Genomic DNA, 12,390 nt, shown 5'->3' with positions numbered 1-12,390 from the left:
TTAATTGAATTCAAATTTCAGCATCTGCCATAGTGGGATTCGAACCCATGGCCCCAGAGGACTAGCCTGGGCCTCTGAATTACTAGTCCAGTGACATTACCACTACGCCACCGCCTCCCCAAATGCGACAACAACAAAATAAAAACACAAAATGCTGAAAACACTCAGCAGGTCTGGCAGCATCAGTGAACAGAGGAACAGAGTTAACGTTTCAGGTCGATGACCCTTAGTCCGAACTCATGTCTGAGGAAAAGGTCATAGACCTGAAATGTTTGCTATTTCTCTCTTCACAGATGCTGCCAGACCTGCTGAGTGTTTCCAGCATTTTGTGTTATTATTTCAGATTTCGAGCATCCGCAGTATTTTGCTTCTGTACTACTGTAACAAAAAACATGACTGAAGCATACATCTGATACTACAGATGCTTATTACATTGGGAAAAGTCATTCATTCGTTATGCAGTATTCCTGCCATCAATAGGATTCTCGAATATAAAAGACCTCACCTCCAACAACCCATTGAAGTCAAGAGACCCACACCGAGCTGCTTTCAGAAACCGTGCCATTTCTATCTGCTTTATGAATTTGGAGAGGTGCTGGTCTTGTGGCCTGCAGATTTGTGGATGCAAATTCCTTGGCCTACATTTAGACTGCCAGAGATTGGGAAGTAAATGTGGGAGACCTACAGAGGTCATGGGACTCCATCAGAGCTCTGCTTTCCTAGTTGTGAACAGTAGGATTTTAATTACCCTCCGCACAGAGCAATATAAACGTGTTGACTTCATATGGGTCGCTGAAGAGAGTTTAAAGGCATCATTCCTGGCACCAAGTTAAACAACATACAGTAAATGACAGCATGCCGACAATTGTCACATACTCGCTATTACAAAAGGCACTATTTGGAATCAGTCTTTGTACAATCCCTGATCCTAGGAAATTGCAAATTTCCACTATCACTGTAAGCAGATTGCATAAAAACAGAAGAAATAGGAGCAAGAATAAGCCAGACAGCCTCTCAATAAGCCATACAGCCTCTCAATAAGCCATACAGCCTCTCAATAAGCCAGACAGCCTCTCAATAAGCCAGACAGCCTCTCAATAAGCCATACAGCCTCTCAATAAGCCAGACAGCCTCTCAAGCTTCCTCTGCCATTCAGGTAATGGCTGTACTTCCACCTCAACTCCATTTTCCCGCTAATCCCCACTTCCCTGGATTCCCATAACAACATTGAGGAACATTGCAAGAGATGATAACACAATAAAGAAATGAAGTTTTAAAAGTGAACATCAAAATCTTGATTATATAGGATTACATTTTCAAAAAATGATGTGCCACAAGACTTCAAAACACACACAAAGAATACAGCAAGAGTGTAACCCAAGCCCCATCTGCAATCTTTTGCTTCTGTAACAGCCCCAGCCCCACACCTCCTGCACCATCTGTTCCCTAACCAGAGCTCTCTAGGCTTGACTTCTCTGTTCGGACCACTAAAGCAGCTTCACGCGTGTTGTGAACATATTGACAAAAACCTTATACAGATGTACTATGAGACTGAAGTTCAGCAATTAGTAAATAGGATGAAAGCACACAACAGCAAAGGCAATATACAGTTAGTGAGACTCAGGCAACATAAGGCCCAGCTTCCTTCATCACTGCCTGCTGAACAATACCTAGCCCTACACAGCGGTTTAAATTACTATTCATTTCATCTAGATTAGCACCAAATTGAGGTACTCTTACAATACACAAAATGCCTTGTCTGAGCATGACGATCACATTACACAGAAATACTGCAGCATTTTAAGCGAGCCAAGTTTTTTTTTTTGCATATCCCTCAGATGCTGAAATGTCACATTACCATGGAGCCACAATCAAAGAAAAGACTCGGTCTATTGTGGGAGGATCACAAAGCTCTTCGCTGGACTTACCTTTCCTCATCCGCGAGATTTTTCTCTCTCTCTCCACACCCACCCCTCAATTAAACAAGTACGGTTAGTCTGGTCACACTGATGATTTTTGGTCGGGCTCACTTGTGTTTGTATCTGTAGCCTATAGCAGTCGCAAATAATTATTCCAGCACTGAGCAAAGTCTTGCAAATGATGAGCACAAGAGCTGCTTCCTGGCTTCTATTTGCAGAGCCTCCCCTGGTTGCTGCCTGCATCACACTCATGACTCGAATAGTAATAAAGGCCACATCAGGCTGTGAGCGCCCTACTGAGATTTCTCAGTTCCCCTTTTCTTAACAGGTCCCTATTGCCTTCATTGTTTGAATGCATTCACTTGAAATTATCTGGCCAACGAGTCCCATTCAACCTAAAACTCAAGCATCTGGCAAATGAGGACAGAGCCTCCAAGCTCACACAGCTTGTAGTCCTGCCTCTTTATGGACCAAAATCTTACGAGGCAGCCAGGCACAGTTTAACTGAAAGATTCTTGGCAGTAACTGCTTACACTCAGTTTTGTTCTTGCCCGAGAAAGCATCTGCCAAAAGATACATTATAAAAGACATCAACACCTTTGGTTGAATTTCCACTTTTACTAATTGTCAAAATATCAGACTAAGTTGGGCAGTCGGACTGCTTCACCAGTTTACCCCCCATCTCCCTTTCCCAGGCATTAAGAGTGACAATTACTCTGACTGGAGATTCGTCTCAATAATTTGCTTCTTCTGATTTATTTTGCTTTAATTCTTCTTTTTGATGTTGAACTGATCGATTTACCATCTGTTTAAAAGATAATGGCTGTAAGTAGTTAGAGCAGAGGTTCGGTGATAATTATTCCAGCACTGACACTGTTATTCCTCAAAAGAAAAGCCAGCGATACAAGCGGTGCCACAACATGAGGGTAATTATATTGAATGCAAGATTTGATTTAGCAAAAGATCTAAATAGTGCAGCTCAGTTCTGATCGACTTTCTGCCAACATATTAAAGGCAACAGGAAGAAATTCTTCTTCCCGGGCCACAATATAGAATATCATTGCAAGTTAGGAACAGACTTGTTCGTTAAAGATTCAGGTGACGCCGAAGCGGTTGCTTGAGGCTTTGACCCTGCACGAGATTAGCAGCAGCCTAGCTATTATAGTGCATGAGCTAAGCAGGTGAAACCAGTGCATGTATCATTGGAGTAACAGCAGAAACGTGGTCAAATGTAATACTGATCCAGAGAAACCTGTGGTGAAAGCCACTGGCAACAAGCTCAATATAATATAAACTTTCATCCTGTTTTGCCATTTTCATTCGTAAACATTTTCACAAGATGAGTAATGCCGTTGCACTGGAATAATCAACGCCGTTGCACTGGAATAATCAACGCCGTTGCACTGGAATAATCAACACCGTTGCACTGGAATAATCAATGCCATTGCACTGGAATAATCAATGCCGTTGCACTGGAATAATCAATGACACTGCACTGGAATAATCAACGTCGTTGCACTGGAATAATCAACGCCATTGCACTGGAATATTCAATGCTGTTGCACTGGAATAATCAACGCCGTTGCACTGGAATAATCAATGCCACTGCACTGGAATAATCAACGTCGTTGCACTGGAATAATCAACGCCATTGCACTGGAATATTCAATGCCACTGCACTGGAATAATCAACGTCGTTGCACTGGAATAATCAACGCCATTGCACTGGAATATTCAATGCTGTTGCACTGGAATAATCAATGCCGTTGCACTGGAATATTCAATGCTGTTGCACTGGAATAATCAATTCCATTGCACTGGAATAATCAATGCCATTGCACTGGAATAATCAATGCCATTGCACTGGAATATTCAATGCCGTTGCACTGGAATAATCAATGCCATTGCACTGGAATAATCAACGCCGTTGCACTGGAATAATTAATGCTGTTGCACTGGAATAATCAACGCCGTTGCACTGGAATAATCAACACCATTGCACTGGAATAATCAACGCCGTTGCACTGGAATAATCAATGCCATTGCACTGGAATAATCAATGCCACTGCACTGGAATATTCAATGCTGTTGCACTGGAATAATCAATGCCATTGCACTGGAATATTCAACGCCATTGCACTGGAATAATCAACGCCATTGCACTGGAATAATCAACGCCATTACACTGGAATATTCAATGCCGTTGCACTGGAATATTCAATGCAGTTGCACTGGAATATTCAATGCAGTTGCACTGGAATATTCAATGCAGTTGCACTGGAATATTCAATGCAGTTGCACTGGAATAATCAGTGCCATTGCACTGGAATAATCATCGCCGTTGCACTGGAATAATCAATGCCGTTGCACTGGAATAATCAACGCCGTTGCACTGGAATAATCAACGCTGTTGCACTGGAATAATCAACGTCGTTGCACTGGAATATTCAATGCTGTTGCACTGGAATAATCAATGCAGTTGCACTGGAATAATCAACGCCGTTGCACTGGAATATTCAATGCCGTTGCACTGGAATAATCAACGCCGTTGCACTGGAATATTCAACGCCGTTGCACTGGAATATTCAATGCCGTTGCACTGGAATATTCAACGCTGTTGCACTGGAATATTCAATGCTGTTGCACTGGAATAATTAACGCCATTGCACTGGAATAATCAACGCCGTTGCACTGGAATATTCAATGCTGTTGCACTGGAATAATCAACGCCATTGCACTGGAATAATCAACGCCGTTGCACTGGAATATTCAATGCCGTTGCACTGGAATAATCAACGCCGTTGCACTGGAATATTCAATGCTGTTGCACTGGAATAATCAACGCCATTGCACTGGAATAATCAACGCCGTTGCACTGGAATATTCAATGCTGTTGCACTGGAATAATCAACGCCATTGCACTGGAATAATCAACGCCTTTGCACTGGAATAATCAATGCCATTGCACTGGAATATTCAATGCCGTTGCACTGGAATATTCAATGCAGTTGCACTGGAATATTCAATGCAGTTGCACTGGAATAATCAACGCCATTGCACTGGAATAATCAATGCCGTTGCACTGGAATAATCAACGTCGTTGCACTGGAATAATCAACGCCATTGCACTGGAATATTCAATGCTGTTGCACTGGAATAATCAACGCCGTTGCACTGGAATAATCAACACCATTGCACTGGAATAATCAACGCCGTTGCACTGGAATATTCAATGCTGTTGCACTGGAATAATCAATGCCATTGCACTGGAATATTCAACGCCATTGCACTGGAATAATCAACGCCATTGCACTGGAATAATCAACGCCATTACACTGGAATATTCAATGCCGTTGCACTGGAATATTCAATGCAGTTGCACTGGAATATTCAATGCCGTTGCACTGGAATATTCAATGCAGTTGCACTGGAATATTCAATGCAGTTGCACTGGAATAATCAGTGCCATTGCACTGGAATAATCATCGCCGTTGCACTGGAATAATCAATGCCGTTGCACTGGAATAATCAACGCCGTTGCACTGGAATAATCAATGCCGTTGCACTGGAATAATCAACGTCGTTGCACTGGAATATTCAATGCTGTTGCACTGGAATAGTCAACGCCGTTGCACTGGAATATTCAATGCCGTTGCACTGGAATAATCAACGCCGTTGCACTGGAATATTCAACGCCGTTGCACTGGAATATTCAATGCCGTTGCACTGGAATATTCAACGCTGTTGCACTGGAATATTCAATGCTGTTGCACTGGAATAATTAACGCCATTGCACTGGAATAATCAACGCCGTTGCACTGGAATATTCAATGCTGTTGCACTGGAATAATCAACGCCATTGCACTGGAATAATCAACGCCGTTGCACTGGAATATTCAATGCCGTTGCACTGGAATAATCAACGCCGTTGCACTGGAATATTCAATGCTGTTGCACTGGAATAATCAACGCCATTGCACTGGAATAATCAACGCCATTGCACTGGAATATTCAATGCTGTTGCACTGGAATAATCAACGCCATTGCACTGGAATAATCAACGCCATTGCACTGGAATAATCAATGCCATTGCACTGGAATATTCAATGCCGTTGCACTGGAATATTCAATGCAGTTGCACTGGAATATTCAATGCAGTTGCACTGGAATAATCAACGCCATTGCACTGGAATAATCAATGCCGTTGCACTGGAATAATCAACGTCGTTGCACTGGAATAATCAACGCCATTGCACTGGAATATTCAATGCTGTTGCACTGGAATAATCAACGTCGTTGCACTGGAATAATCAACGCCATTGCACTGGAATATTCAATGCTGTTGCACTGGAATAATCAACGCCATTGCACTGGAATAATCAACGTCGTGGCACTGGAATAATCAATGCCATTGCACTGGAATATTCAATGCTGTTGCACTGGAATAATCAATGTGATGAAAGACTCTGGAGTTGGCCTCAGAACTTCACAAGTATCAAAGCTTAAAACAGCTCCAGTGTTGATTTGTTGGGTGCATGTCTGTGGGCATTGAATGCTCTCCAGCCGTGATTACAGTTTTGAACAGAAAAAAAAAGAAATGTTCTGCTGCTCTCTCTCTCAGGACTTAGATATCTGTCATTTCAATTGGTCAAACATCTCATTTCTCACCTCCTGTGTCCCACTCTGATTTTCCTAGAATTTGGCCAAATGCTTTGATGCGAATTTTAATTCATAACCTTTCAAAGCTGAAGCAGCAGCATTGTTTCTGGTAAACTAACATCTTTTTGTTGTAATCTATAGAGACCTTCAGCATTCATTTGAATGCAAATCACTTTCACGTACAGAAATACGCAAATTATTTAGTTAATATACTGTGAAGCATGGTTTTTTAAGCAGAGCTAATAATACACTTGCTTTATTCTGCTGTGGTCAGAGGCTTGAGTTTGAAGGATCTATTTTGAAGAGCTTGCAGATTGCTGACTTCTCGAATACTTCTGATCAGCATCTAACGGAGAACTACCAATTATCTCCCATGTTTGAAAGCAGGGCTTGACTGAATACCTTAAACCAACAAAGTTCACCTCCAAACACGAGGCCTCATTCTTAATTAAAGACCTCCAGAATCAGTCACCCAGTCTGGCATCAATTTTACCTTATCTACTTTTATTCATTCATGGGACATGGGCATCATTTATTGCCCATCCCTAACTGCTCTTCAGCAGGTGGTGGTGAGCCACCTTCTTGAACTGCTGCCCCCAAGATATCCCTTGCTGAGGGGAGGCTTGTACCTCGGGAGTCTCCTCTCAGCAAAGGCAGACATTGACGATGAAACTCAGCATCGCCTCCAGTGTGCCAGCGCAGCCTTCGGTCGTCTGAGGAAAAGTGTGTTTGACAACAAAGATCGCAAACCTGGCATCAAGCTCATGGCCTACAGGGCCTACACTGCAGCCATACTACTAAAGTAGATACAGAAACTGTTTCCTCTGGTTAGGGAGTCCAGAACAAGGGGGCATAACTTAAAATTAGAAAACTCAGCCATGCGAGGGCAATGTCAGGAAGCACTTCACACTAAAATAAAAGCAAAATACTGCAGATGCTGGAAATCTGAAATAAAAATAAGAAATGCTGGAAATACTCAGCAGGTCTGGCAGCATCTGTGGAGCAAGAAGCAGAGTTAATGTTTCAGGTTAGTGACCTTTCATCAGAACTGGCAAAGGTTAGAAATGTAATAGGTTTTAAGTAAATAAAGCGGGGGTGGGGCAAAAGAGAACCAAAGAGAAAGCTTTTCAAGGTCACAGAGAATGTCCTATCAACACCTCTTTGGTTATCTTTTGCCCCACCCCCACTTTATTTGCTTAAAATCTATTACATTTCTAGCCTTTGCCAGTTCTGATGAAGGGTCACTGACCTGAGATGTTAACTCTGCTTCTCTCTCCACAGTTGCTGCCAGACCTGCTGAGTATTTCCAGCATTTTTTGTTTTTATTTGCAGCACTTCTTCACATAATGGGTAGTGGGAATCCAGAATTCTCTGCCCCAAAAAGCTGTTGAAGCTAGGGTCAATTGAAAATTTGAAAACAGAGATGGATAGATTTTTGTTAGGTATGGGTACTGAGGAATATGAACCCAAGGTGGGTAAATGCATGTAAGATACTGATCGAATTGAATGCCAGAACAGGCTCAAGGGGCTGAATCACCTACTCCAATTCCTATGGACAGCATATCATCTCCCAGTTGCAGATTCAGCTTCTAGCTATCGGTTACAGTGATTTAACAGAACTTTAATTGTAAAACCGTAACAATGGCAAAATTGAACTGTCAGATCAGCTAGGTGACAGGATCACAAATGCCTTTACAGGAAGTTTAAAATAAGTAAATAAAAGTTAATTTGCATCCATTCTCTTTCAGTCTTACTTTCTTGGAATGGAAAATAGGACGCATAAGTTGATTAAAAGATGGACGGAGGGATGAAAAGGATTTAATCACAAAAGAAACAAATAAAATATAACTTCGTAAAAGAGAGATGGCTGGAGATGGATTTGCATGTGGCGAGGGTATACCTTCCTGCTATATAAAAGCAGGTAACCTTCTGCCAAGATGACCCAGAAAGCAATGGTGAACAAGGTATTGGTCCTATGCCAGTAACTCTGAGGCCAGGCAAGGGTCTGTGGCTTGAGATGGGACAGAAGCCAGTATTCAAATGGAGTATAAGTGAAGCTGGAAACTAGAGTCTGTTCGGAGTGGGGTCAGATGCTCTTTTCCACTATTAAAAAGCTTGACATGGTGGATGCTGAGAGGTTGTGTCCCCTGGCTGGGGAGTCTAAAACTTGGGGTCACAGTCTCAGGATAAGTGGTCGGCCATTTACACAGAGATGAGGAGAAATTTCTTCTATCATAGCGTTGTGAATCTTTGGAATTCTCTACCCCAGAAGGCTTTGGATGCTCAGTCGTTGAGTATATTCAAGACTGAGATCGATAAGATTTTTGGACACTAAGGGAACAAAAGGATATGGGGATAGGGTGGGAAAGTGGAGCCAATGTAGATGATCAGCCATGATCGTATCGAATGGTGGAGCAGGCTCGAGGGGTCATTCGGCCCACTCTTGCTCTTATTGCTCATGTTATTAGAATTTACTGAAATAAATCTGGCAATGTGCAATGTAACTTTGGTATAACAACTACCTTTGTTCAAATGTAACACATGTGATGATGGATCAAAATGTTTTTATTCACCAGACTTTACATAATAAAATAATGACCATTACTCAGTCAGAAATGAGACAAAATTTACAAAAAGGAACTCCTGATAACTTCGAAGGTGGATTAGCCTAAAAAATAATTATTCATCTTATATCCTCTCAACAATTTGTACCTTTAACAACTTATATTTCTATAGCACCTTTAACTTAATAAAATGCCCCAAGACAGAGGAGCATGAAACAAAATTTGACAGTGAGCCACATAAAGACATCATAGAACAGGTGACCAAAAGCTTGGGCCTAGAGGTCGGTTTTCAGCAGCACCTTAACAGGAGGAGAGAGAGGTAGTGAGATGAAGAGATTTAGGGAGGGAATTCCAATCAACGGGCCTCAGAAGCTGAAGGCACAGCCGCCAGTGGTGGAACAATTAAAATCGGTGTTGGGTAAGAGGCAAGAATTTCAGCAGTGCAGAGATCTGTGTAGGGCTGGAGGTGGTTACAGAGATAGGACAGGGTGAGGTGAGGCCACGGTAGGATTCGAAAACAAGGAGGAAAATATTGAAATTGAGGCGCTGCTTAAGCTGGAGCCAATATAGGTCAGCGAGCGCAGGGGTGATGGGTGAATGGCACCTGTTGTAAACCTGATGGGTGCACAGAAGAACGTTAGCAGCAGGAAGTGGCTTTGTCACATATCACAGCAATATCACTTCTACCAAAGAGATAACGGTTGCATATGTTCAAGCGTGTAACTGAACATTTCACCAGTCATTGAACAGATCAAGTATACAATAATTCAACACTTTTTACAATCAGTCATCTATTCATATCTGCTTAAGTTTGAATGATTTCAGTTCTGTTTACTGATGTGTTATGTCAGCAGACAATCTTGTTTCTGTTCCCTCAACAACATAAACAATGCAACTTTCTGATTAATGGTGCTAATCTTTAAAAGCATACCAACAGTTTGGTATTTTGTTCTGTCAAACACTGAAACAGTTCAATCTTTTACAGTACTTTTTTTTTAAAGACCATAATTCTAGCCAATCTTCATTGTGGAGAATGGAACAATACAGCAAATCCTACCACAAGTATAAGGAACACAAAAGATGAACTGGCTAGGCGCATGTTTCCACTCTGCACACTGCAACTCATTTCCCTATAGGCACCCAGCCAGAAAAGTCTGTCTGTTGAAGAGTGACACAAAACTACTACAGACTGCAGTAACTAACTACCTATTACTATAGTCTGATGAAGCAGCACAAAACAGTTAACATGTTACCATATCCTTACCTAGATTATCCAAGGTCTTGTGAATGCCTTCTTCCTGCCAGTGCCTTGACTGCTACAGACTGCAGGCTATTAAGACACAGCAGTTTTAATGTATGGGGTGTGTGTGTGTGTAGCCACAAGTACTCAATATTAAAATGATGATGCACTTCCTCTGGTATGAATCTCTCTTTCCTGTTAATCTCTTACATTCTGGATGACAACATGTAGTACAGAACAGGAAAAGTAGCTTTAAAGTGAAACTGAAGCAAGTTCCGGAGTACTCCAAGGCAGGATGAGTGTAAAGCCATCACACATTTCTCTGATTTAAAAAAATATATATTTTGATGGGATGTGGGTGTCACTGGCAAAGCCAGCATTTGTTGGTCATCCCTAATTGCCCTTGACAACTGCGTGGCTCGTTAGGCCATTTCAGAGGGCAGTTAAGAGTCAACCACATTACTGTGGATCTGGAGCCACGTGTAGGACAGACCAGGTAAGGACAGCAGATTTCCTTCCCTAAAGGACATCAGTGAACCAGATGGGTTTTTATGACAATCAATCAATGATGGTGCCATGAAACTATTACTGAGACTAGCTTTCAATTCCAGATTTTTTATTCATGAATTAAATTTAAATTCCACCAGCTGCCGTGGATTTGAATCTGTCGTGGGCATTAGCCTGGGCCTCTGGATTACCACTTCAGCATTGCCTCCCCAGCTTGAACTATATTTAAGGAAAGAATTCACATTTATATTGCACTTTTCACAACGGCAGGGTGTCCCAACGTGCTTTCCAGCCACTGAAGTACTTCCTTGAACAAAAAATGTGGTCACTGCTGTATTGTAGGAAACGGGCAGCCAATTTGCACACAGCAAAATCCCACAAACAGCGATGAGATAATGACCAGATAATCTGTTGTAGTTATGTTGGTTGAGGAATAAATATTGGACAGGACACCAGGGAGAACTCCTGTGCTTCTCTTCGAAATACTGCCAAAGGATCTTTTACGCTAACCTGAGAGGGCAGAAAGGGTTTAATGATTCATCAGAAAGACGATACCTCCGACAGTGCAGCACTCCCTCAGCCTAGATTTTGTGCTCAAGTCTCTTGAATGGGCCTCGATCCCCACAACCTCTGACTCCGAAACGAGCTATAATACACTGCTATGAATGAGCGTTACTCCAAATCTTTCACAAGTAAGTTAGACTTCGCAATACCACTCCTGCTGGTGTATCTTACACCTTTTCTTCCTGAGGGCTTAATATATCTGGTGCACACACAGAAGCAAGGAAGAACGGAGAAAGTAAATTGCTTGTGATTATTTTTGCTATGAAAAAGTTTGGGTGGACAGGTAGAATTGTAGATCTTACTGGAGAATTGCACCAAAATATTGTATTGTGTTGTGGAGGTACACTCATCTAGTTTTAATTGTGAATTGTAGCTCAAGCAGAAATCTGGGCCTTGTAAATTGATCTCACGCTAAGGACTGGGGCAAAGGGTTCCCGCCTATTACCTCCATTTTGTGACCGCCTGCATGTGCTGATGTCGGGCAGAGAACCAGATCAAATGCGACTGTGACCCCGTCCCACAATGGGTGAATACCAGGTCAACACCCCCACGTCTGGACTCAATGTGAAATATGGATACTTAAATGAGGTACCAGCTCCTGCAGTAACCCACCCCAAGTGAATTTATGCCTTCAAAAACAGAATGGAGGAAAGGGCAAGAAACCAGACAGGATCAAAACAAGAAGGTGAAACAAAAAGACCATTGCACATTGTAGTGGCTGGGTACATTGTGATGGAAGCAGATAATGCAGCAGACCGGGTGTTGACATTGACCCAGTCACACCCTCATTATGTTAATTGTTGCTACCTGCATGCCAGCAGCTACTGCAGATTCACACAGGCAGAGGTGACAAGATGCACAAGGTGAGCACTGTAGAGAAAAATAAACAATGCGTGCTTCTAAATGTACAGCCCCTCAAAGGCTGCCACTGAAAAAA

The 12,390-nt window shown here is 42.2% G+C and overlaps 1 protein-coding gene across 7 annotated transcripts in view; it reads right to left on the bottom strand.

The window, feature by feature from the left end:
• septin12 (septin 12) overlaps positions 1-12,390 on the bottom strand; it is a 414,646-nt gene that overhangs the window by 165,943 nt on the left and 236,313 nt on the right. Inside the window, exon 1 of one of the 7 annotated variants that reach the window (XM_068056456.1) lies at positions 10,407-10,510. The exons of 5 other annotated variants lie outside the window; for them this stretch is intronic. Coding sequence is in view for 1 of the 2 variants with exons in the window: in XM_068056454.1 (XP_067912555.1) it covers positions 1,929-1,938 (10 nt within the window). In the remaining variant the exon portion in view is untranslated. Of the gene's footprint in view, positions 1-1,928; positions 2,027-10,406; positions 10,511-12,390 lie in introns of those variants that run through there. One more of the 7 variants, XM_068056454.1, reaches the window with a different exon arrangement.

The sequence above is a fragment of the Heterodontus francisci genome, chromosome 24, assembly GCF_036365525.1.
Source record: "Heterodontus francisci isolate sHetFra1 chromosome 24, sHetFra1.hap1, whole genome shotgun sequence".
Lineage (NCBI taxonomy): Eukaryota > Metazoa > Chordata > Chondrichthyes > Heterodontiformes > Heterodontidae > Heterodontus > Heterodontus francisci.
The sequence above is the reverse complement of the archived record's forward strand: the minus strand, read 5'-3'. Positions and strand labels throughout refer to the sequence as shown.